This window comes from Urocitellus parryii, chromosome 7 (genome assembly GCF_045843805.1).
Source record: "Urocitellus parryii isolate mUroPar1 chromosome 7, mUroPar1.hap1, whole genome shotgun sequence".
Classification (NCBI taxonomy): Eukaryota; Metazoa; Chordata; class Mammalia; order Rodentia; family Sciuridae; genus Urocitellus; species Urocitellus parryii.
This window is the reverse complement of record NC_135537.1, coordinates 19275801-19303596: the sequence shown is the minus strand read 5'-3', so window position 1 is coordinate 19303596 and position 27796 is coordinate 19275801. Positions and strand designations below refer to the sequence as shown.

At 37.8% G+C, this 27796-nt stretch overlaps 1 protein-coding gene across 1 annotated transcript in view; it reads right to left on the bottom strand.

Moving 5' to 3' along the window:
* Positions 1 to 11099: 11099 nt before the first annotated feature.
* The window catches only part of Sntb1 (syntrophin beta 1), a 233787-nt gene continuing 217090 nt past the window's right edge, over positions 11100 to 27796 (bottom strand). Inside the window, exons 5-7 of the mRNA XM_026406674.2 lie at positions 21004 to 21200; positions 15798 to 15988; positions 11100 to 12838 (exon numbers count right to left, since the gene is read on the bottom strand). Of these exons, the coding sequence (XP_026262459.2) occupies positions 12746 to 12838; positions 15798 to 15988; positions 21004 to 21200 (481 nt within the window). The 3' untranslated portion in view covers positions 11100 to 12745. The remainder of the gene's footprint in view (positions 12839 to 15797; positions 15989 to 21003; positions 21201 to 27796) is intronic.

Genomic DNA, 27796 nt, shown 5'->3' with positions numbered 1-27796 from the left:
AAGTTGAAAAAATTCTTACATTTGTGTGTGTGTGTGTGTGTGTGTCTGTGTATATATGAAAAAATATAGTATATTTAGGGTTTGATCCCTAAACCATATCCATGGTTTCAGGCATTCACTCGGGGTCTTGGAAAATATCTTCCTCAGATAAAGGGGCACTGCTGTTTATCGTAAAGTTAATATCATCGTCATTGTTTTAATAATTGAATAATACAAGTGAACAGAGGTTAATCTTAAAGTTTCAGTTTTTTCCAATAATAATTAAGACTTTAATGACTCTTCTCAGTATGTCTCTGATTATTTCCTTAGTGTAATTTTTTAAAATTTTTATTTGTTTTAAAGCAACATGTTACTTTATTTTTTTTAAGTTGTAGATGGATACAGTTGGACACAGTATCTTTCTTTTATTTTTATGTGGTGCCTCACACCCAGTGCCTTACACATGCTAGGCAAGTGCGTTACCACTGAGCCACAACCCTAGCCCCAGTATAATATTTGAGAAGTACAGTTTGTGGGTTTTAAACATTTTAGTGAATATTTCCAAACTGCCTTCCTGAAGGATCAATTTGCATTCTTATCAGCAGAATCTTTGAAAAGGTGAACTTTTTTTCTGAAATAAATTGCCAACTCTTACGTTTTGAGGTTTGAATTACTTTTTGTAAAGCCATTTGAAATTTGGCATGTGTAAATTATGTCCATTTGAACAAAAACAAAAGCAAAAATATAACATTAAATTGACATTATTAACTAATCACTTATTAAGAGGACATTATTATAGCCATTTTTATTAAAAATAAAGTTGGAAGTCTTATTACTTCATTTCAAGACTTACTATAAAGCTATAATAATGGAAAATATATCAATAGACGAAGAAAGAAAAAGTTTAGAGTCATACCACACACCAAACTTCTCCTTGAAGAAAGAAAAGTGAAGCTTGAATAAATGGATAATCCATCCTTGTAGAAAAACAAATGACCTTCAACCATGTCTTCACTCCATGTGCAAATATTGACTTGATATGGATCAAAGTCCTGAATTTAAAATCTAAAATCACAAAACACATGGAAGAAAACAAAAATTTTTATCAACTCTTAAAATAAAACAGGAATTTCTAGCACCTAAAAAGCACAAACCATAAAATAAGAAATAATAAACTTTATTTAAAATTTAAAAGTTCTGCTCTTGAAGGATACCATGAAGAAATTGAAAATGTAAACCCTAGTCAGGGATTAATTATTTGTAATGCATATTTCTGACATAGGATTTATATCTAGGATACATAAAGAACTCTCACAGCTTAATGATAAAACAACCAAATTGTAAAACAAAACAAAAGGACATCATTACCCTAAGTACATTTATGAAGACAGGAATGGTGTGACTCTACATGTGTAGAGATACGAAAAATTGTGCTCTATATGTGTACTATGAATTGAAATACATTCTGCTATCATATACATCAAATTAGAATAAATAAAAAAAAGAAAATGTGGTATATATACACAAAGAAGTTTTATTCAGTCATAAAGAGGAATAAAATTTTGGCATTTTCAAGAGAATGTGTGAAACTTGAGAACATTGTCTTAGGTGAAATAAGTCAAATTAGAAAGTCACGTGTTTTATATCTGGAAGCAAGAAAGGTGGGGGATCTCAAGAAAACTAAAGGGAGATCAGCAGAGTAGTGGAAAAGGACCAGGGAGAAAAAGAGAATAAGGAGGGGAGGGAAAGAGGAAATACTGGGGAATGATGTTTGCCATATTGTTATGTCATGTGCATGTATGAATCTGTAACAACAAATCCCACCATTCTGTATAACTGTAATACACCAATAAAAAAAGTCAAACCACAGGAGTGGCTATATAATCCTTTATGAAGACCTAAAATATTTAAAGTTACTGATTGTAAGGTTTACAATGTGATGATTTGATATATACGTACATTGTGAATGATCACTGATATATAATTAACACACTCATTGTAATTTCCTCTGTGTGTGTGTGTGTGTGTGTGTGTGTGTGTGTGTGTGGTGAAGACACTAATCTACTTTCTGCCACTATGGATTTGCCTGTTCTGTACATTTCATATAAGAGGATTCATACAATATGTGTTTTTGTGTGTGTGTCCTATTCTTTCACTTAGCACAAGATGCTTCAACCACATTGTAGCATGTTTTAATCAGGTTCATTCCCTGCTGTGACTAAAAGGACCCAACCAGAACAATCAGAGAGAAGGAAAAGTTTATTTGAAGACTCAGGGTTTCAGAGGTCTTTGTCCTGCTCCATAGAAGGCCGGCTTCATAGAAGGCTGGCTCCATTCCTAGGGCCTCCAGGTAAGACGGGACATCATAGTGGGAGAGTGTGGTAGAGAGAAGTATCTCACTGATCATGATCAAAAAGCAGAGAGAGATTCCACTTGCCAGATAAAAATATATACCCCAAAGCCACACCTCCAATGAACCAGCCATCCCACCTGCCTCCCTGCCACTTAGTTAATCCCATCAGAGATTAATTCACAGATAGGTTAAGGCTACATATAGTCCAATCATATCTCCTCTGAAATTTGTTGCATTGTCTTACATATGAGCTTTTTTGGTGGGGGGTGGGGCACTTCACATACAAACCATAACATAGCATGTGTCCTTATTTAATTTCTTTTTATAGATGCATAATATTTTATTATCTGAATGTGCCGCATTTTGTTGATGCATTCATTGATTGGTGAACAGTTCAGTTGATTCTACTTTTTGATGTTGTAAATAATGCTGGCATGAACTTTTTTTTCATAAATATTTGCATGAACATGTTTTCAATTATCAGGAGTAGAATTGCTGCCCTATATGGTAATTCCAATTTAATTTTCTGAGAAAACAATAGAGTGTTTTCTAAAGCAGCTAGACCATATGACATGACATCCCAACCAGCAATGTATGAAGGTTCCAATCTCTCCACATGCTTGCCCACACTGGTTTTCTTTTTGACAAGTGAAATGGTATCCCACTGATCACATTACTGATAAATAACCATCTTGAGCATGATTTTATGTTTGGTCTACTTACATTATCTTCTTTTATTGTTTTGTGATCTTATATGATATATTACCTATAATATCACATTTATAATCTATATCAAATTATGATAATATATGTTGTTATTCTATTTGGTTGAAACCTTGATAGACCCTTTTAATTATTTCACTTATTTCTCTTTGGTCAGATAGGTGAACTTCCTTAAGCATCTGTTTTTCACATCTTCTGGTGATTGACTCCCTCAGTGTTTGTTTAAAAAAGTCTTTTTTTTTTGTCTTCATTTCTAAAAGAATGTTTTTTAAAAAAATTGAATTTTAGACTAACATGTTTCATAGTTCATTGGGTTTTTTCTGTGCTTTCAAAATGTTTGTCTTCTGATGTGCATAATTTTTGATACATCTATGATTTTTCGTCTTTGTTTCTTTGTATGTAATGCATCTTTTTTTTTCCTTATTTGTTTTTAAGAGTTTGTGTGTATCATTGATTTTCAGCAGTTTGATTTGGGTGAGCATTGGTGTGTTTTTTTCTTTTTAAAGATATATTTTTTAGAGAAATGTCCACGGAAATCCTTTGACCATGTTCAAAACTGAGTCATTTGTCTTTTGTTATTGAGTTTTATAAGTTCTTTTTATATGCTGGATTCTATCTATTATAGAATTACCGGATGATTTGCAAATATTTTCTCCCATCTCATGAGTGCTTTTCACTTTATTGTTACCGATTACATCTGTGCAGAAGGGGTACAACCTCATTCTTTGTGTATAGATAGCCAATTGTCCCAATACTGTTCACTGAAAAGACTATTATTTCTCCATTGAATTTTCTTGGCACTGCGATGCCCATAGATTTTAAGGTTTTGCATCAAAATGAAAAGGTCTCTGGATCACCAGATTTCTGAGCAGGAAGCAGGGTAAGAAAACTGTTAAGTGGCAAAAATGGACTATTTCTTATGGAAAAGAAAGACTTCTTAGAAGTCAGAGTCAAGAATAATGGAGTAGAGTTCTATTCCCAGAAACAGAAATGGGCTCTGATAGAAAGACATTCCCAGGCCCTCCAATCTCAGTCAGATTTCAGAATTATGTGAACTAGTGACTAGTCCTTAATGAAACAAAGTGTGTCTTGCAGTTTTCCTTCTCCGGCCTCGCCACAGTGTACTGGATGTATGGATGGCAATTACTGTAGTATTTTTAGACCATAATATTCTGGATTTTAAAAAGGCACATCTTCTGAATATTTTGCATGTGGAAGGAATGAAAATTATTGTATCCAGAGGGTGGGATATGATAAGTTAAATGTGTCCACAACCCTTCAGGCTCCTCATCAAGATGTGAAGCCTATTTCCTCCATTCTAGCATCTGGGCGAGCAGTGACTAGTGGAAAAGAGGTAAATGACAAGGAGGGAGCTGGAACCTAGGCTTGAGCACCTCACCGTTTCTGTTTTGCTCTTGTAGAACCTTGCCCTGAATGTAGAGGAGCCACATAAGGGAACTGTTCTAGTCTGCTAGAAGGAGAGAGGCCACATGGAAGATGTTATGGTTTAGATATGAGGCGTCCCCCAAAAGCTCATGTGTGAGACAATGCAAGAAAGTTTAGAGTTAAAATGACTGGGTTATAAGAAGTTTACTCTAATGAGTTCATTAATCCCCTGATAGGGATTAATTTGGTGGTTAACTGTAGACAGGTAGGGTGTGGCTGGAGGAGGGGGTCCTGGGGGCATTCCTTGGGGTATATATTTTATCTCTGTTGAGCAGAGCTGGCTCTCTGCTTCCTGGTGCCATGTTCCCAGCTGCTTTCCTTGGCCATGCTTTTCCACCATGATGTTCTGCCTGGCTTGAACCCCAAGGAATGGAGCTAGCTGTCTGAAGACTGAGACCTCTGAAACCATGAGCCCCCAAATTAACATTTTATCCTAAAATTGTTTTTGTCGGGTCGTTGGTCACAGCAGTGAAATAGCTGACAAAAACAAAAGAGAACTAAGATGATGCCCTATCTAACACTGGCACCAGCTGCCAGACTTGTAAGTATGGCACCCTGGGCTTTCCAGACGAGAAGAAAGCTCCAGCTAAATACAGCCACCTGAGGAAGTTCCCTAAAAACCAGCAAGGAACTGCTGGCCAACCCACAGAACAGTGAGCAATAATACCTTGATGTGTTCTAAGCCACTAAGTTTTGAGGAGGTCCCATTCAGATCCAAAAGTTCATTGAGAGGCCAAGTGCAAGAAAGAAAGTTGCAAAAATTTCAGTTATTAAGGCCTTAGTTTGGAGTCAGTAATTGAAGAAAAGAGAAATAACTTATTATTTTTTTGTTTTGGACTGAGTTTCCCTTTCTTGTGAGACCCAGAAAACTCGCAGAGGAAGAAGTCCTCCCCACCCCAGCCTTATCCTTGGGGAGGATTAGGAAACAGACAGCTGCAATGAATGAAGCATTATTAAAGGTCTTTCCTGGACATTGCCTTTGAGTTCTTGGGAGGAAATCCAAAGAATTATAACTAAAAGTTGCTGAAAATATAAATGGCTTTGTTTCTTGAATCAAATTTTCTTTCAGCATTCCCAGGCCTTTGTCCAAGTCAAGGCAGAATCACAGCTATCAGGCCAGCTGGGAGAACAGGACAGTTTGCAGTCAGCCCTAGAGGCTCTGTCTGCAGGGCACCTTTTCCTCCCTGCAATGAATGGTTTGATTGTGTGGCAATGCCTCTCCTGCCTCTTGTATGCACAGGGCTTGGTTAGTTATCACTGCCTCTGCTCTGCTTTCCTTGCTCTGACACTGAGCAATGTCCTCTATGAAACCTCACTCCCTTCAAGAAAAGGCCTTGTTCATTCATGACCCAGGGGAAAATGAATAGAGAAGAAAAGGCCAAAATAGAGGTTCCTGCTGTTTTTCTGTTATCATTCAAATGTGAATCCAGACCCTCCTTGGATATGGTTTAATCATTTTAATGAGGTATTGAACTTGCTTCCCCTAGTGAAACTTCTAAAATTAGTGTAATTTAGAAGACCATAGGCGACATAATAATTGATCTCTAGCCACATGTTCACATATTTCTATTATTCTGGATTTTCTATGCACAGATAAAACATGTTTAAGAACCTTTTTAAAAAGGGCATTTTCAAATGCCCTTTTAACAAGTTAATGTTGCCGAGCTTGGTGGTGCAAACCTGTTATACCAGCTCCTGTTATCCAAGCCGAGGCAAGGAGGATCACAAGTTGGAGGCCAGCCTGGGCAATTTAGTGGAACCCTGTTTCAAAATTAAAAAGAGCTGGAGATGTAGCTCAGTGGTAGAGTGCTCTGGGTTTCACCCTCAGTACCAAAAAAAAAAGAGTTCATGTAATATGGAAGGAATGTTCAGATCACAGCCATCATCCCTGGCCTACTTCTAGCAGGACGATAGGACTTTGCATTCATCCTTCAGACATCTGTATATGTGCACATATATGTCAAACATGTGTCCACTGTTTGCCCACTCTCAGAACCAAACACCCTCCTATAAGAATTATTGGTAATGTCCCCTTTACTGTCATAAGTGGTCTTTGTTTGTTTTGATTCCTGAACCCGGGAGTGCTTTACCACTGAGCTACATCCCCAGCTCTTCCTATTTATTTTTTATTTTGAGACAGGGTCTCACATGTGATCCTCCTGCCTCAGCTTTTCAAGTTGCTGGGATGAAGGGCCTTCTCCATCCCTCTCTGCTCATCAATGAAATGGGTAAGTCATGGTCTTGAACCACGTTCCCTAGAAATAAAAACTTGAGGCAAGGATTAAATGCTAATGGTTTATTTGGAAGGTTCAATCCCAGCGCCCTGAGAGTGATGAAAAAAGAGGAGAAAAGGGCAAGAAAGACAGGAAAACAAGGCAAAATGATACATTAGTGCCACACGAGGCCCAGAGAGGCAGCCAGTCACTCAGCAGCAGGTGTCTTTGTCACATGGTATATCTCAGGAGGGATGGAGAATGGAACAACCATGTCTCAGACAGGGACACAGAAAGGAGGAAGAGCATTGCTTATCTGCTCAGCACCTTCCTGTTGCTAATCCTGTTCAGTCCCACCAAGATTTAAATCCCCTACAGTTCTGCATTGCTCAGTTTATTACCATTAGCAGCTGCTTGAAAGTCAGCTTCTGTGTCCTGCAGCGTGGCTTTTCATCCAAACCTGGAACTGATGATAGGATCCAGAAATTAAGTAAGCCTCTCCTCCTGGTTGCCTGGCAGCAGACTACCAGAGGTGCAGGAGGCAGCATTTTCAGGCAAGCAACTGGTTTGCTCTAAGAAGCAGAAACAGAAAGCTGGATGTGGTGGTGCCTGAGCTTGAGTAAGCGGCTGGGAAGTGAGTTGTCAAGATGGTAGCTTGAAGGCATCTGGGAGATACTAAGGATGTGCCCAATACAGTGATATAACCTATGTAGACTCTGGATTTTTGAAAATTAGTATTTCCTAACTGTGAGATAAAGAAGTATTTAAAAAGCAAAGTAATGGTAATAAAATAATATGCATTTCAACATGGTGATGCTTTGGTACTACTATACTAGAAGACAAAATGAAGTAGTTCAACATTTGACTTTTATCTAGATTTGCCATTCAGGAGGCAGCAGTGTCAGGTGGTTTGTACTGTCAGGTACCACACACAGACTTGTTTTTATTAAATGTTAATAGTCTTTGATAATGTCCTGAGCAAAACACAAACACAAACTGTCTTCCATTTACATAGTAGTTGCCTATCTAGAATATTCAGAACATATTGAACTAAAATGTTTTCATAGGTAAAAAGAAGTCAAGGTCTAGGCTCAGATAATTTTAAATGGTTTTCACCTACATGGATCTCAGAGGACACACAGTTGATTGGGAAGTGCTTCCATCTAATGCAGAGCTGTCCTCATCAGAGTGTCAATCAACTCTGGTTGTTGTTTATTAAATAGCAATAGTGGGGTCACTGCCTCCAATCACTGGGATAGCCAAATAGCACTAGTACAGATTTCTAGAATGGTCCCAGTGGGGCATAGGGATGTAGCAATCTTTTGACTCTTCTTGAGAACCACTTTAAAAGAAAACACAAATGGGGGACATGCATCTTGCAGAACTTGCACATAGAGGTTTTGTCCATATTAATACTTTGAGTTGTAGAATATTCACACATACCTGTGTGCCAGGATTTATTTAGTATTGATGGTCACATTGACTTTTTCTTGGTTTTTGTCACAAACAATGCTGCAAAGATTGTGCATTTGTGTGATTATATCTCTAGAATTAATTTCCACATGACAAAAAGTGCATGCATTTTAAATTTTTATGGATTTTTGTCAAATTTCCCTCCAAATGATTACCAAATAGACACCCAGTGATGGCTAAATAAATGTCTATGTTCCTATCCCTCCTACCACTACACATTATAAAAGTCTAAATCTTGTTAACTGGTCCTGTAAAGATGAAAAAGAAAAATTTTGAATATCCTATTGAAAGCCATTTTTTTTCAGCTCATTTTACATTACTTAGTAGCTCTCAGCCTTGACTTGTTTTTGTATACAGGACATTCATGTGGAAGAGAAATTGGACTTTCAGTGTTTTCTAGGGTAGAGCCAGGGTCACAACTCAAGGTTAGGCAGGCAGAAGTTTTGACTCTAAAAGCACAAAGCCTTGCAAGCAATTCTAGTCATCTAACAATGGAGTGGCCTGCCTGAGGAGATAAGGAACTCCCTCCTCTATAAGCCAGAAAATTTCAATTTCAGGCTAGATGAACATTTTCAAAGACGTTCAAGAAGAGATTCCTGAGTTTACTGGCATATTATATGAGATCAGTGTTTCCCAAAATGTAGTACCTTGACCATGGTGTGTGTGTGTGTGGAGGGGTGACTTTAGGTGGTACAAACTTTAAACATTTTTTAGTTGGTGTAAATTCATTTTTCTATGTATTTCCCATGTTGCTGTTACTGGAAAACCACATACCTAGATATATGAAGGTAATAATGCTGAAACTATAGGTAAACTTTGAGCAAAAATGTGCTTTATGATCTCTGAGGTCTTTTTTGAAAGTTCAGTTCAAAATCTAATCTCAAGAACTGCTGAAGTTTCAGCTAGGAAAAAGATTTTTGAATCATAGCCTGTTACATTTATTATAAACAATTTAAAAACAATCTAAATTATATAGTACAACAGAGAATTCAGGTGCTTAGAACTTGGTGCACATGTCAAATCCCATGAAAATTTAGTTAAAAATGCGAGCCCTACATCCTAGGTGAAAACCTATCCTGAAACTAGAGTCAACTTAATAATTTAGAGATAATACTAATATTTTAGGGAGTCTGTTAATGTTTACCACAATGTGATGAAAATTGTATATTTTCAATGAATTCAGAAAAAAAGATAAGTGAACACACATGAAAACTTTCTAGTGGCATCCCGTTTTCCACCCTCCAAAGCCAGTCTTGACAGAAAAGAATAGCAGGATTTGTCTTCATACTCCCACGGTCCTCTGTGACTGTCGTGAAACCACCATCCAATCCACTATGGTATATATTTGGAATGTAATATAAACTTCTTCACTGGAAATCGGGGTGAATATTTATTTAATCCATATATAAACAGTACATGATGTTCATGGTGCTATAAACAGACACACACACAAAAAAAAACCAAAAACCTCAAGATACATCCAAAAATCATTCTCTCACCCCAGCCTACTCTGATTCCCTCAATATGGCATATTTAATATTTGTAAAATGGGATACAAAGGCCCTGTCTATTAATTTTAGGAGAATCTTTATGACCATTAAGACCACTCTTTCTGACTTCAACCAAGCAGAGTCAATGAGCTTTTGGACAAAGGACCAGTTGAACAAATTAATTAAATGCCTCTGCATGGGTATTTTGTGATAAACTTATGGCATTATTTTTCCTACTTACTTCAAATCAGAAAAAAAATCATATCCATATTCCTATTGGATTTAAAAATTCCTGTTAAAATGGGTTACAGAGAAATCCTCATGCCAGAGAATTCACCCTCATCCAATGACAATAGGAAGCTTACCACAAAGTACAGATTAAAATATTGCTCATCACTATGGTTTCCAGGTAGGGACAAACACTGTAAATTTAATAATTCATGAGATTGCACACATAGCAAATTGGAAAAAAAAATTCCCCCAAATGACTCAGTTATCTGTTGACTCAGATATAATACAAATCTGAGCCTGTGCCATGCACACTAACACACATCCAAATAAGATGAAGATATACACTATTCATTCTAACTTTATGAATTCAGAATGAGAAAAAAATTGATTATTTGAAATTATGCATTATAGCCACTCTGATACGATACACTTTAATTGGGTAGAAAAAATGGTTCACATACACAACTCTCTTAGCAAAATTTTCTAGTTCTTTGCTAATAATACATTTTAACTTACTTCAGAAAATGCATTAAGTTTATTCAAATATATTTTTCCTAAAATATAAATATTTAAATTAAATTTTTATAAATGTAGAGGATATAGTTTCTGTTGACTCACACAAATATCAATCAGTCCAAGACTTAAGTGATAAGGAAATAATATTTGTAATTATTATGATCATTTTAATTTGTCTATAAATATATATAGGATCTTTGCAACTTAATTAAGAGTCATTAACTCATACTTCATGTAGTACCGAGCACCTTAGATTACATATTGTTGAATTAAACTATTGGCATTAATATAGGCATTTTAATATGTTATTTACAATACGCAAGTATAATTCTCTTGTATAACAACATTCCAGTGATTTTGAAAATATATAATGAAAGAGTGCAGTGTAATTTACAAATGTGTCGATGTTTTCCTACAGTATTTAAGCTAAGACTTCACTCTTCAGTATCTTAAAATAGGAAACAAACAACAAAATGTCAATGACCTAAAGCTTTGTTTACTAAAGTATGGTTTATAAAACGTTAGCTTCACAAGATGCTCCCAGAAAGTTCTATGGGTAAGTGTAAGGAAAGACACACTGGATCCACCCACCCAAAACCCACTTGAAGAATTGTAATGAGCATTAGAGTTTCTAAAGTGGCTGGCAATCATGAAATCTGTTTAACATTTTAAAACTCAGTATTGAACAAAGATTTTTATTACCAAACCCCTATCCAACTGACCCTGGTCAAAGTACCACCCTTAGAACTAATGTTGTATGATACTACATACTTTGGGGAAATGTGCTTTAAAATAAAACTTTGCAACTCAATTAAACATATACATATAAGGGAGCAAAATTACTTTTTAAAAAAACAGTCTCACTTTTTAAAGCTCTTTGCATAGGTATTTGCGAAAATAAGACTCTTAAAACACACAGGTCCATCACAGAACACTTGTCCACATAAACTACAGGGGAAAGAAGTACAGAAATCCTTACAGAAATTCTAGAGCTAATTTTGAAGGTTTGAGAAAAGTGACTCCAAAATCAAATAATGGATGTTATTTTTGGTGAATTAATTTTGAAGGATAGATGCAAAAGCATTAAATCAGTAATGTGCTATATACTGTCTCAAAATATTTTCATAGAAAAATATCAGGTCATTATATTATTTCCCTGGAATCCCAAGAGTTGCAGATGCTACCAGTAGATTTCACCATATTGCTGAGTCCATATGTAAAACTCAGCATCATCCAGAATTACATGAGACTGTTCGATTACTTGCTTGAAAATGCATGCATATAAGCACAAGCAGAATGAAAGGTCGGTCAATCAATTGCTGAGTACTTTCACTGAAAACAGTGAAATGGGGGAGAATTAATTAACCCCCCAACCTGGTGGATTGTTTTATATATATATATATATATATATATATATATATATATATATATAATCATACTTATGCATATATGATATGGACTTATATGCATACATATATATATATGTATCAGATGACACTCTCTTTTTAAAAATACCCACAATTTTCTTTCTATAAATAAAGCTATCAGTTTTAGCTATAAGATAGCAGACCTTGGTGTAAGTGTAGTCCCCAAATTAATCATCTTTTGTACACACAAGTCTTCAGCAAATCTTTGCAATTTAAGCAGTCTACTTTGGCTCAGATTCTGCTAGCTTATAGCTCAGATCAGTATCTGATGCTTTATTTAATTCCTGCTCAGCCTATGCCAATGACAACACTTTGGAATCATTCTACATCACTGAAAGAGAATTCATTAAGAAAAAAGAAACAACAGCTGCTTCATACTTCAATGAAAGGTGGGTTTCCATTTGAAGTATTTTTCTTTCTCTACCAGTGAAAGTCAAGTTAACTAGAATTACAAAATAAAATCACAATAGAACTAGGGATCATTGTTGCTGGGATGGAGGGAGTAAGTGAAAGTATCCATTTCTCATGTATTCAGCCCTTGCTTACCTGGGTGAACCAGTCGCCTAGAAACTGGTATGATTAAGATCTGCACATGCTGTTCTAATGGCCATGTCCTTGGTTGTCATATTTTAGAAGCTATGCTATGTCATATCATCTTTTTAACCTCATTCTGTTCTAAAAAGTTCTAGTCTGATCTTCCTCATGGTGTTTTCTTAGCGCACCCTGTGTAGTTGCTGAAACTGACAGAGGACCTGGGACAGCTGCACATGACTCCTGAGACCTGAAGCTGGCCTTGGCATGCTACATCGGGTGCACTGATCACTACAGGTGGTGCCTGATGTCACACTCCAGTGGCACTGCAGACCTCTTTTCTGAGGCAAGTCGCCCCTCTGTTTAGGCCACCAAGCCCAGTCTTGTAATCTTAGCCGAGAGAAAGGAATGAATGATGAAGACGATCGGCTTGGGGCAGGAATGAAGATCCAGTTGCTGAAATTTAAAAAGAGAGCATGAGAGATGTTAAATTAATGCTTGATGCAGAGTAGTGATTTACACATCAAACAGATCTATGAGCACCTCGGCTTTTAAGCCTTAACTGGAGCAATTATGTTTTGAAATCATTGCCTCCCAGCGAGATAAAGGAGTAACTCTTTGAACTTGTTTCTTGCATCTCATACATCTTTTTTTCTGAAATAGATTTTGTGAGATTTATCTATATCAATCCCATAAATATTGATGCTACCCATTTTGACTGTCCAAACCATTTATTTTTGTCTCCACAATCATGATATTTATGTTGGGTTTGGGTCAGCATGGAGCAATACTAAATTACACACCTAAAGATGAGGTTTAAGTCCTGATTCTGGAATTTTTTAGATGTATAATCTTGGCCAAGTCACTTAAAATTATTCTCAGTCCTACTAACCTGCAGGTCATAAGAGTATTAAATAAGATATGGCACGTGAAAATTCCTTGTCAACTGGGACCAAAGAACCTTAAGCAGCTGTGTGTCCTCATTGTCCTTGACTTACACCTGGGTAAGCAAGTGTATCACATCTCTGTGAAGGTGACTTATAAGGCCTTGTCCTTCTCAGTGTGGTTCCTGGAGAACCCAGCACACACATGGTAGAGCATGAAAGTCCTTCCCATGTGGAATTCTATCACTTGATCTGATTTAGGTAAATTGGGGTAGCTATACCAGTTCTCTTCTGTTTTCATTTTTGTCCTGATGATGACACTGTTGGAGATGAAGAACTGGAGATGACAATAATATCTACCAAAGCTAAGACTGTACTCATTACAAGTCAGGTACTGAGCTTCTCTCTATCTTACTTAATTCCCTCTCACAAAATCCCTATGAGTTAGCTACTGTTGCCATCTTCATCTTTTACATGGGAAAGCTGAGATTTAGAGAAGCTGTAAAACTTTCTGAAATTGTAGATCTTACAGTGACTAGAAAGTGTAGACACAAATATAAGTCTATCTGATGCCACAGCCAGGGCTTCATCGCAATGTTCTATGTCACTAACATAGAGCGCAGCTTTCAGAAAGAAAATTAAAGATCACCCGTTTCACTCCCTGTATTTATGAATAGGAAATAAGAAATTTGGAGTACATTGTTTGCAGACTCAGAGAGAGAATCTAGGAGACCTTCTACCCTCAGTCTATTGCATTTGTTACAACTCCTCTCTGATCTATTTCCCATACCAGAAAGGCCTGCTGCCGCCTTCTGGGATTGCTCAACCATACATTCAGGACTGTGTCTGAACTTGAGCTTATCAACCCAGACTACCAGGAATAAAACAGTCCTTCCTAAATCTTCCAAGTCAGATTGTAATTACAAGCAGGAAGGCTGGAATTTAGACGTAAGTGATTTTCCTCGTGGGCAAAAATAGTCTTGAATCTTTAAGCCAAGAACAAAATAGGAGACTGATTCCTGTTCTTTTCCACTTTGTTAGAGTAGTCACCTTTAGGAAAAAGCACACAGCTGAGAGTGATTGATAGAGCAGCAATAGAACTAGAAATATTCTTAATAAAATGGACTTTCACATCACATCTTTATTTCCAAACTGGTTGCTTTAGGCTATAATTAAAGATTGAAACACGCACAAACCAAACAAGAATTCAAAACAATTCTGTAGATCCATTGTAGAGGTAAGAAAAAAATTGATTGTCTAGAAAGAGTTCCCAGAAGCAAGTGGAGGTCAAACATGAGCCACAGAAGTGAACTTCATGGTGACTGCCTGTGGCACCCACAGCAGGGAGCCTGGTCCTATGCTGGGGTGAGCAGTGTCACATGATGTAGAACAGTGAAGTTTTGACAGAATAGGCCCTGAACTCTGTTAAATGTGACCTGCCCCTTCAACCAACTACTTCTAGGTATCCCAAAATTGTTTCCAGAAAAATTAGCAGTAAAGTCCCACAGGAGAAATAACTAATAAATGTGGAGAAACAGAAATAGAGGAAGAATTGTGGAAAGCCAGCAGCTAAACTGAAATAACTGGATTTTACAAGTTGAGGTTTGTCTCCTGTGTTTTACATATTCTCCATCCCTGTTATCAAGGGGAGGTCAACAAATAGTTCCTGATTATCTGGGTGGCTAGGAAGGAGTTGAATAGAGACTAGTTAATATAAAATCTAGGGCCTCTTTGAAGTTCTGTACTTGGCAAGCTAAATGAAATGCTATATCTTCCTGGGAAATGCTCACAACTACACTTGCCTGAATTCAGATGAAAGCACTGTTCTCACCCTCTATGAAACTGAAGTAACATATTTTTCAACATAGCAAGCAGCAATGGTCACAGGCAATCATGTATTTAACCACATGGACTATTTGCATTGGTATGAGAAATACAAATATTACCTTCACCAGTAAATGTGCTAATTCTGTTATTTGACATGAGCCCCAAACTTCTGTGCCCTTCTGGGTCCCTCTCTCCACTCGGGTAGAGTTGACCCAGTTTCTTGTGCTTTTTTTCTGCCCCTGCTACTCTGCCCCTTATCCAACTCTACCTCTTTGCTCTGGTCCTCTCTGCTCCTCTGAGGCCTTGTGATGGCAGGGAAAGCTTCATCTACCTCCCTGCGTCCGAACACCTGGCACAATGCCAGGACCTTATGGCTGCTCCATACTTCTAAAAACTGAATGTCACATTTTTTAAGCTTCTGAGACCTTATTTGATAAGAATTTAATGCTAACCTTATAAAGGATTCTTTCCTTTGATTCAAATATTTATGCAGTCTTCTAATGAAAAACGAAGCCGAAGAAAGAACATTGAAATAATTGAATCTAATCACTGTTTTTCAAGGATCAAATAAAACATGGGTCTGCAGGTACTTTGTTGAGTCAGATGCTCCCTGAATACAGTTAGCCCTGTGTCTAGGACTCCTCACAGGTGGATTGTATGATAAAAGAAATGCAATCGCACTGTCAAAAGAGAAGTACACTTACAATCTCTCCTTCTTTGCCTCCAAAATCTAAATACAGCATCCTGATTCCATCGTCAGATGACATTTTGAGCTTTTCATAAGGGGACTGTATGATTGTCTTGGGAAAGGCACCCTCCTGTGGCTCAGTGGAGACAGAAAATCCGTTCTCATAATGGATGGTCAGGCGGCACTCCTGGTTTTTGTAGGTGCAGGCTGAAGGAGAGGGGGAGGGAGAGAGAAATAGAAATGGTGGAAATCAATCCATCAATTGATTTTCCCAGGTGCTTAATACTTCTAGTCTCTTCAGTCCCAGAGAATAGACACAAATTTCTTACTAAAATTAAAAAAAAAAAATAGTGGGGCTGGGGATGTGGCTCAAGCGGTAGCGCGCTCGCCTGGCATGCGTGCGGCCCGGGTTCAATCCTCAGCACCACATACCAACAAAGATGTTGTGTCCGCCAATAACTTTAAAAAAATAAATAAATAAATATTTTAAAAAATAGTAGTTCACAAAAATATCTACTTTGGATTGATTTTTTTTTCTTTTTCCTTTTATTTTTTTAAGGCTTTTGTTAGTGTATTATAGTTATATATAATAGTAGGGTTCATTTTGACATAATCATACGTGCATGGAACTTAATTTGCTCCATTTCAGTCTCCAGTGCCTCCTATTTTCCTCCCTTCCTCCCTCCCCCTATTTCCCTTCCTCTACTCTACAGGTCTTCCTTCTATTGATTTATTTCCTTTTTTTAAAATCGGTGCTTTTTTTGTAGGAAAAAACATAAAGGTGGGATTCACTATGGCATATTTTTATACATGTACATAATTTTGTCAAATTCAAATATTTGGAATGTTTTGATATGATAATTTCCTAGCCCCAAGGAACCAAGGGATATAAATGGAAGGAAATTCCTTTGGGTGGGATTCATTGAATATTTCCTTTTCTGTTCATCTGATGACACAGAGGTCCAGAGGCAGGAGCACTTGCCTTCCAATGGCCAGATGGCCCTTCTCTTGAGCCAGAAAAACCCAGACATTTGATTCAAATAAAGTAAGCCACCTCTAAATCATCATTCTCCTCTTCACCATGTGGACACCACACACACTCGCACGCATGCATGCACGCACGCACAATGGTATATCTGATGTGGGTGAAAGAAGAGGGAATTCCTTCACCATGTTCTCAAAGTTAACATGGTGTATACTAAGGAGTTCAGGAGTACATCATTAAAAAATAATCTGTTTTTTTATTTGAAAACGTCTAACAAAGTTCGTTTCAGAAAGTGGTGATCATTTAATGTCCCTGATGGTCATAAGTCCTGGAAAAGCTGCTGCTAGGGAGAGTCCCTGACATGGTACCTTTCATTAGAATGCTGTTTCTTCCCCTGGCCCTGTGAAAAACCCAGGGTGATATCCGAGGGCACCGTCTCATCCAAAAGAACAGGGAAGAAAGCTCACAAGCAGGTCTGGCACCTGCTTTTCATTAGGGAGCCTCGCTGTATTTAGAGAAAGAGTCCAGCTGTTTAAGCCTATGAGCTGCACAGGGGGACGGTCACCAGCACCCTAATCCCTAATTAGGAAGAGTTGTAAATATATCATTTAAAACTTACAAAGAGTCCTGAACAAAGTTGTTAAGTATAAGATTGGCTTTTTTCCCCCCCTCACAAAACATCATATTTAATAGGCCTTGGCAGGCCAGTTGATTGGGGCTTAATCTACATCTAAATGAGGTAGGGGGGAAACCAGGACATTTTCTTTGCTAGGACAGTTGGGGAAGAGGAAGAGGAGGACACTACTGAGTGAGAACTCACTCTCTACCATTATTAGCTTTGCTTTTACTGAAGATAACCTTAACACAAACTTCTGAAGCAGGAACTTAGCCCAATATTATAGGTGGGTAAAGCAAAGCTCAGAGAGATGAACACGTCACCATCTGGGACATTCAATGTTCAGAATCCAAGTTCTTTCCACACTGATCTTCTCCATGGAGGGGTATGAGAATAGGACCAAAGCAAAGAGTTTCTCAGGTTTCTTCTTTCATGAATAATGAACGTCAAGAGTTTGGGAAAGAAATAGGGATCTCTCTTGCTCATAGAATGAGGTGGCTTTTAATTGGAGCTCTGATGGAAAAAAGCATCCCTTTCTCTGATTCACTGTAGACACCTTTTAACTTTTACTAAGGAGTGATCTTTCTTGAAGCTGTCCTTTCTAATAGTCTTTCTGGGCAGGACCCTGGGCCCTGCACTGGGCCTACCTCCCAGTCCAAGGAGGACCAGGGATAGTGGCACAGAGGTAGTGATGATGCCATCTTGACTCCTCCTCTTTCATGGACTCTACTTCTACCACTTGCAGAATACATCAGTCAGCTCTCAACATGGTCATTTTATCCTTCCTCCAGGTATGAACTTTGCACTGTGTCTTCAGATATTCCCAATTAGCTGACTGTGATCAATTTTAACTCCAATTGAACTCAAGTGATATTGGTGGCCTTTATGTAATGGAAGCAGCTATCTAAAGATGTTTTCAGTCTACACAGGATAAATTGAACACATATTCACATTAACTAAGGCTGTGATTAGAACAGAAACCCTTTCCTCCCACTGTCTACAGGCATCTTTCAAGTTGTAACTGGGTGGCACCTTTAGTCTCTTCCTTTCTTCTCTGACATCACTCAGCTAGCTCAGCTAGCTTTGTTATTCTTTTTTGGCTAGTTGATGAACAGCCTCATTATTTTCCTATTGAAGTGGAATTCAGCATATCAAGACAGAAAGATTTTACAAAATTTAAAATAGAATGTCAACTTAACCAAATTCCTTTGGATATGTTTATTCTTTCCTAGAACACTCCCAAAAATGTTGCATGGAATCTTAATTTGCTGGCTTTACATGTATAAATGTATTAAGTGTGGGTGGTTTATGCCCTTTCACTCTCAGGTCAAAACTCTCGTGTTTCTTGTCATAGAGCATAGGCATCAAAGATAAAAGCTTCAGGGTCTTTCTCAAAGGATTTTCAATACTGAGGGGAAACATATGGGGGTACAAATTAGTCTTGAGGTAATTATAAGAAGGCACTTATTATCTTGGATAAATTGAAGCAGAAATTCTACAAAACATCTGACTTTTCAAATACAATAGGTAGTACAAGAAGTACTACATGGTAATATGAGTCGCCTCTTTTAGAATGCTCCTTGGTGCCTGAGAAGTTGCACCTTAGCATAGTACTACCCAAAGAGTGGTCCACGGACCAGCAGTATCAGTGCCACCTGGAATCTATCAGATGTCATTCTCAGGCCCCATCCCAGAACTGTTTAATCTGAATCTTTGGGGGGTGGGGAGGGTCAGCAATTTAAGGTTTTTGAGGATACAACAAAAATATTATGATGATGATTGTTTCCAGTGCAGCTAAAGTTTGGAAGCATCATTCTTAAACATCTTGTAGGGAATCTTCTTCCTTTAGAGTAGAGCTGATGGAAATGTTGCAGATTTACACTGTCCAGCAGAGTAACCATCAGGTACATGTGACTACTGAGCACTTGAAATATGGCTAGCACAACTGAGGAAATAATTAAACTTCAATCATTAAAATTTACATAATCACACAAAGGCCACTATATTGGACAACATAGGTCTGGAGATAATAATAAGAAGAAGAGCAATTAATAATACTACCTACTGATAACAAACCTGGAAGTGAGTCCTATTATTCCTATTACACCTCTGAGTATTGTTCTCCTGTTTTTATAAATGAAGAGATTAAAGGATTAAAGAAACGATTAATAAAAATAGAACTGGAATTTGAATCCAAGCCTATTTGAATTTAAGAACTTAATAGTCACCCCAATTGTGACTATAACCTTGTACTGATATCAAAAAAGAAGAGGGCAGACAATACTACAAGAAAAAAGATCCTAAGAAATTCAAAATTAGAGTTAATGGAAGACTTGCTGAGGATATGAGTGGCTATGTCACTCACATGATGCCCTCTTTACCAGTGTCCCCAAGAGACCTGAGAGAGGTTGGTCATAGATCTCAGAACCAGAAACTACTTGTTAGATCTCAGGAGTAGGAAAAATAACATTCTAGACACTGCCAGCTGTGCATTGTGCTTGCTGACAAAGGACACTGGGTTAAATAGGAGTCTGCCTTAGCAAAGGTACAAGACTCTACAGCATGAATTTTGTCTATTAATGTTACCTTAGATTCATATTACTTTTCCAGTCTCTTATTTTACCTTTTGCCCAATTAAAGAATTAAATTCTATGTGTCTACATATGTCTGTATATTTATATATGTTTTGATAGCTATCTATCATCTATCTGTTTTAGAGGACAGCATTCAAATGACTTATCACAGCAACATGAACAGAATTACTGTCTGTGACTCACTGGTATAGCAGGGGATAGTGAATGAGCAATGGAATTCAGGGTGACACAGTCTTGTTAAAGTCCTTTCTGTCATTGACTAGTTGTGTGGCTTTGGCAAGTTACTTAGCCTTTCTTAAGAATTTACTTCCTGATTTGTGAAGGTGACAAGGGAATTGTGACTCTTTGATTAGATAGGCAATTTATTGTGACCCAGGACCATGCATTTACACGCACACATATGCATATACACCCCCCGAATCAAAAGTTCTACAAAACATTAAAATAATATCTACATTGACGTCTCCTTTCTATGTGATCCAATTTTGAAAAGGTTGGCTTTGCCTTCATTAATTGATCTTGAACCCACAAAAAGTTATTTCTTACTGAAAAGGGAAAAGAAAAGACATTCTATAAAATACCTAGTGTACTGTGGTTACTCAATAATTGATATAGTGTAGCTACCTAATATATTTCCAATATTATTCTGTGAAAAATTACTCTGAATCAGTTCAGGTGGCTTATAGATAAGAATCCTATTAGTTCATGCCTCAAAGTTCCTGCCTTACAGTAATCCACCTACTGGTTATGGATAGGAAAATGGTAACTGACGATCCAAGTTACCTGCCAGCTTTCTTGAATGAAGGCCAAACAAGGTTTTTCACCATAAAAACCTTTGCTTATATTTCAGTTGGGCATACATTGCCTGGGTCCAGAAGAATTTACAGTTGCCTCTGAAATTTTAAGTACCTCAGAAGGCCAGTAATGGGAACTACTTTGAGGCCAGTGGAGGATGTATCCTTCCTGTAAGAGTGACACAGTCAGCCCACAGCCAGCCCACCCCCAGCCCACCCCCAGCAGTACTCACGGGTGGTGATTTCCGCAATGAGTTCTGCCGAGTTGTGGCACCCCTGTACGATGCTTCTGGTCCAATGGGAGAGGTCCCTGCTGATCTCTGCCCTGAAGAGGTGTGTTTCAATCCCTTGCTTGGTACCAGTTCGGGTTGCAAAGGACAGATCCATGCCAGCCTGAGGTGATCCCTTCCCTGGACCTGAATGTACCAGCCTGGGGTGGGGGTGGGAGGGAGAGATTGTTATCAAAACATTCCTTTATCCACTGTGCATATCACCTAGTAGAAGCTCCACATGGGTGATCTATTTTCATTTTGGTGATCTCGAACCAAATAGATACACTCTACCCTTCTCCACGTTTTTCTGCCATCTCTGTCCAAAGGTAGATTCAGATCAAGAAGCTTCCAAGAGCTGCACATATTATTAAACTCAGAGGAGTCAAATAATGACTTTAACTTGTGCAAATCCTGCTATACTCATTCAGCAAAAAAGAAAATAAATGAGATAGAGAAGATAATTTAAATGGCGGTGTAAACTTCTTTCCAGCATTCCATTCCTGAGCCTCTACATGTCCCAGCATGAACATGAGATGGGAAAGTGAATCTGATGTTTCCTTGTGGGACTCAGTTCCCCTAGATCTTTGGTATACCAGTCAGAAGGACCAGGCTGCAGTGCATATTCTTCTGGGTGGGTCCTTTTGTTATGCAGATGATCTTCAAATGAAAACAAATCACTGAGAACTCAACTGAAGAAGCTGCATGCAGTCTGTTTATCCTTGCTGGAGAAAGAACTGGCACTGGAGACTCTTTACTTCTTGAGAAACAGCAGAAAACTGTACTTTAGTGAGAATATAAGGGATTTTCAAGAGGGGGTTTTTAACTTTTTTCTACATAAGATTTTCACACTGACTTGGCATAATATGTGACTTGGGTAGTAAATAATTTTCTAAAAGGCCAGACTTAAAATGTGAAGAATCAAAGCGCTCTGAGCACCACCTTCTGAGCAGGCGCTGGCTCCTGCTTCTCACTCATCACCTTGAAAAGAATCCTGCTCCTTGATACCTCAATTCCTTTTGGGAGAGACTCTCATATCAATCATTTGCAGGGCAGCGTGAGTATAATTTTGTAAATGTTACTTCTCTCCAGGGTATTTGCATTTTCATCCTTATCTTTGAATACAGAGAGCAACACTTTACCATTTGCTAGAGAAATGCCAGTTGTCTAGCTCCATGGTGGATGGGAGGGTTATTTTCTTAGGCAAAGATCTTGTTACCTCTAGATTAACAATTGCTCAAAGGAAATACAAAAAGCTTATTTTCTCTCGTAAACCTAAATACTGTCACACAAAATTATCAGTGGAATAAAGTGTATTTATAGCCTGTTGAATTTCTAGAAAAAACAAGATTGTTGTATGACTCTGGGGCGCTTTCTTTGGCTTATAAAGTTAGAGTTTGGAGGGAGAGGTGGTGATTTTCAATCAGCTTGAAGGAAAAGGTTAGCCTTTTGGCTGTGAGGTTCATTAAAGTTAGGGAAGTCCATGATCTCCCTGGGAATAGAGTCTCAGACAGTGTGAAGGCAGGTGGCTGCTGGTGTGGTATCCATACAGGTTTAACCCGGCAGGCTGACATCCCTTGGCTCCAGAGACAGGAGGGCATTTGGTAACAAGAAGGGAGCAAGAGTGACTGAAAAGCCTGAGAAGCTGTTGGAGGATTCAAAACGAAGTACGGCTGAAGAAACCAGGAAGATTTCTCTCAAAGTTTGATATAGATTTTAATGGAATTGAGGAACAGATAAAAATTAATTAGGAAAAATGTATCTAGAGCAAACAAGAAAGGTGTATTCACTTCTTTTCTTGAAACCTTAAACCTCTATCAGTGGGGCCCAAGTGGCAGGATGTATGTTAAACTGAACAAGACAGAAGTTTGGGAGGCCGTCACTAAGTTCTTACTGACTGAAAGTGGAAAAGATTTATTTTTCAACAAATCAAATGTGCATTAACTAATATTTATATTAAAGACCAGGTTGAGGGCTGGGGTTGTACTGTAGCTCAGTGGTGGAGCACTTGCCTCCCATGTATGAGACACTGAGTTTGATCCTCAGCACCACATAGAAACAAATTAATAAAAAATAAAGGTGTCGTGACCACCTACAACTAAAATTATTTAAAAAAAGAAAAAGAACATGTTGATTTTCTATCTAAATAACACACATGTTGACTTATTTATTTTGAACAAGACAATATTACTACAGTACTTTCTGGAAACTCTGAGATATAAGCAAATTGTTGTTTCTACTATCTAGTGTGTATACTGATAATAAAAGAATATTTTCTTATCTAAATTAAGTGAAGTACATCAGGCATAAAATGCTGCATTTGGACACCATTCAATTCTGTCTGCCATGTGTTAGATCTTTTAAGAATCACTACCTCATATGATAGTGTTTTGAAATGAAATACAATGATCTGTGTATTGGAGCGAGCACAGAAACCAGCATGTGGTGTATACTCAATAAATATTTCCATGCCTTATACCTACCCTCAGTTTTCTTATTTTAAAAGTATAATTCCTGCCCCATAGCATTGGAATTAAATTTGATAAAATATACAGAGCATTTAGTTCAGTATTAGGTATATTGTAGTTAACATTCCATAAAAATTGGTTCCCTTATGCCTTGCTTGGCCTAAGTCATTCTGACCTTCCACCCTCTGAAATTCCATCCAGAGGGCGTCAACTCTGTCACCATCTGGTTCCAGCATAAATATGTTGTAAAGGCAGAAGCAAAGCGAGAACAAGATAAATCACCCTCATGGGGAATGTGGTGTATGTGTGTATGTGTGTGAACTTCTGACCAATATTTATTTTTCTGGAGAGACTCTACAATTGAAGCCAATAATAACAGGAAAATTTAATTTGTTGGAAGATTCACACTTGGTAACTCTGAGGATGAGAAATGATATTACTAACAGGATGTCACAAGGTGTGAGAAAGCCCTGTATCAGGTTGACCCATGTCATGTACCAGGAGTCATCGGTGTGGAAGCCCAGCATGGTACAGGAATAATGATGCGAAAAGGAGCCCTTGAAGACAGGACTGTTGGTGTCCTGTTATCCATCCCATCACTAAATTCTTATTGATTGAAAATGGAAAGATTGATTTTTCAAATAACCAAGGGTGAATTATCTAATAATTATATTAAAGAAAAGGTTGATTTACCATCTAAAAAATGGCACATGTGTTGAATTATGTGTTCTTCTTTTGATATGACAATATTAGTATAGTACTGTATGCAAACTCTGAGATAAAAACAAATTCGTGTTTCTGCTACTTATTTTGTATATGGATAACAAAAACATTTTCTCTAAATTGATATTAAGTGAAATACATCAGATATCTGCTATACGCATGAATGCACACGCTCTGGATGGAGTATTACATAGACCTTCAAATTAAGTTATAAATACTATATGTAATTGTGGGGAATAGCTGTCAATATATTTATTGCAGAGTCTTGAATATGTAATTCAACTATGTAAAATAAAAGTTTAGAAACAAATATATAAGAAAACAATTTTAGAGGTGTTTTCATTTCTTCTTCTTTTTTTTTTAGTTAAAATTTCCTCTTAAAAAATATACTACACAATTTAAAGGTGGATTGTAAAAAGCTATGAAACTGAAATGAACCCCAAACTTCCAGTTTTTAGAATCAGGGCTTCTATTACACTGAAAAGCATATAAATTCTGACTCAGTATGTCCTGAGTGTTTGGCTTGTTGCTTGTTTAGTGTTGGTGGCACTTCAGTGCTGGAATACTAAGTGGCTCAGCTATGCTGCTCTGCATTTGTTTATGTCTGGGTTCTCCTAAAGAGAATACATCCAGCTCTTAACACCCAGCCCCTGAGCCCTGGTTGTGGAACAGCCCTCCTCAGGATGAAATTAGCTGATCCTCCACTGTGGCCTAATAATCCCTTACACGAAACAACTGGCCTCCAGTAAAAGACACCCAGGACAGATGCTGACACCTGCAAGCTGTAGTGATTCTTTTGGATTCAGGGTGTCCTGAGGGGCCATAGAGGAGCTTCCTGCTCTGTTCAGATTCCTTCTCTTCTCCTTCCAACAGAACACTGGAAATCACTATTCATTCATTCCATCAATGAATAAAGATTTTGCCATTCACCATCTGATATTTTAAACAAATATTTATTGATCACTGTCCTAGACTGAACAGTGTTCCCTTCAAACTCATATACTGAAACCCTAATCCCCAATACGACTACGTTCGGAAATAAGACTCCTAAAAGGAAGTTATTAAATTTGTGGGGTTGTAAGAGTAGGGTCTTAATCCAATTGGACTGTGTCCTTTTATGAAAAGGAAGAGACCTCAGAGACACAGATCTCTCTCCCTGTGTGGCTAGGAAACAAAAACCCTGTGAGGACACAGCAAAAAAGGCAGCCATCTGAAAGTTAAGACGACAGCTCTCATTTGAAACCAGCGTTGGAAGCACCTGCTCTTGAATTTCTAGCCTCCAGAGGTGCAAGAACCAAATTTCTGTTGTTTAAGCCACCTAGTCTATGGTGTTTGGTATGGCAGCCCACACCATATACAGTCTTTGCAAACTCAGGGCTCAGTGTGAGCACAGCAGACATGGTCCAATCTCTGAAGAGACAGTGAAATTAGGAGAGATCCTTTCTCCCCTATAAACTCCTGGATCCTCTTTACTCCAGATGCAGCCCAAGTTCTCAGGAAATTGATTTCTCATTTACAGAACTGAGTCAAAGCCAGTCTCCAGCAGAGGACCAGTAAAGGATATAAGCCAAGGTGGGTGAGTGAAGAAATGATTCTCCACTCTTTGAGGCAACCTGCTTACTATGATGATCTTCCTCCAAAGGGTGAATCTGAACCTTTTGGGAAATTCTGGCACAATGAAGGTGTTATGGTTTGGATATGAAATGTCTAAAACCCCTAAATTCATGTGTAAGACAATGCAAGAATACAATAAGGTCTAGAGGAGAAACAATTGAGTAATGAAAGCCTTATCCAATCAATTAATCTCCTGATGGTATTCACTGAGTGGTAACTGAAGGTGGGTACGGTGTGGCTGGGGGAATGGGTCCCTGGGGGTGGAGTGCTTTTGGGGTATATATTTTCTCTGCTTCTGATCATCAAGTGAGCTGCTTCCCTCCATCACATTCTTCCACCATGATGTTCTGTCTGGTCTTAAGCTCTGAGCAATTGAGCTGGCTGTCTATGGACTGAAACCTCTGAAACCATGAGCCCCAAATAAACCTTTCCTTCTCTAAAATTGTTCTTGTCAGGTCTTTTAGTCACAGTAGCAAAAATCTGACTAAAACAGAAAGACAATCTCATTTATCAAAATATGGAGTATTACTCATCCATAAAGAAGAATGAAATTATGGCATTTGCCAGTAAATGGATGGAACTGGAGATTATCATGCTAAATGAAATCAGCCAGTCCCAAAAGTCAAATGTCAAATGTTTTTCTCTGATATGTGGAAACTAATCTGAAATAAGGGAAGTGGAGGGAGAAAGAATGAGAGATAAAAAAGGGAAAAAGGTGGGGAGTAAAGCTTAGAGTAGATAAAGGGGATTGAGGAGGAGGAGGAGGAAGGAATACATAAGGGAAAAACAGTGGAATAAATCTGACCAAACTTTTGAATGTACAATCATGAATATATCACAGTGAATCTCAATATCTAGTATATCCACAAAACACTAATTTAAAAAAAATAGAACTGTAAGTAAATCACAGAAAGATCAGTAGAGGCAGAGGAATAGTGGGGGGAAGTATAGGGGACTGAATTAGAGTAAATTATTTTCCAGGCTTTTGTGACTATCAAAATGTTAATCCCAATGTTAATAAATATCTAAAAAAGAATTTTAAAAATTTAAAAGTATTTTTAATTCAATACTTTAAAAGTAATTTCTACAAATATATTTGAAATAACAGGTTTTCTTTCTTTTTTCTTTTTTTTATACCTTCTCCCACTAATTGATTTTGAATGTTGACAGTAAGAAGCTGGGGTTATGGAGTTATGGACATTCACCACCATACCGCCTTAATGGGACTAACAGAGCTTATTGTTTTACAATTCATGGCATTTCAAAGAAGAGTCAAGGCCACTAAATGAGGTAAGCTGAAAATCCTTTCCCTTACCTCTTGTACTATGTGGGCCACCATGATAGCAGTAGTAGCTACTAGGAAAAGATAGAGGAAAAATGATGGCCTCATAAAACTTATAGTTGCTCTGAGAAATGTTTCTCTTTTGATGAATGAAATTATGCAAATTTGCATTTGTATTCTGCCAACGCCAAGCCAATAAAATAATTCTGGATATATAATATTGAAATATGCCTATCAAATATTGTGCTTACTGAGCATCTGTACACGGGTGGCTGACGGAAAACTCAGACTCAACATAAACTAAAGCAATACTCCACAAGGGCCTTAAGATCTTCAGAACCCAGTATGTGGCTTCTAAGTAACCCCAAGATCCCCAAAGGCCCATGTCTACCCTAAAAGAGAGAAAGTTTACAAGGAGTCAAACCAGTATTCAAAAGAAGTAGTTATTTGGATGGGAAACGGAAGGTCTAAATGAGCAAAGGTTAATTAACAATACCAAAGACAACATAAGCTATCTTTTAAATGTCCTTGGGACAAGCAGATAGAAGCTGCCCTGTATCTTCAGCCTAACAATGATTCTGACTTGAACCTGAGGAAGGTGCAATGGAAGCCCAGAGGGAGTAGCATTTCTAAAAAAGAAGCACCACCTACCTACTCCAAATGAATTCAC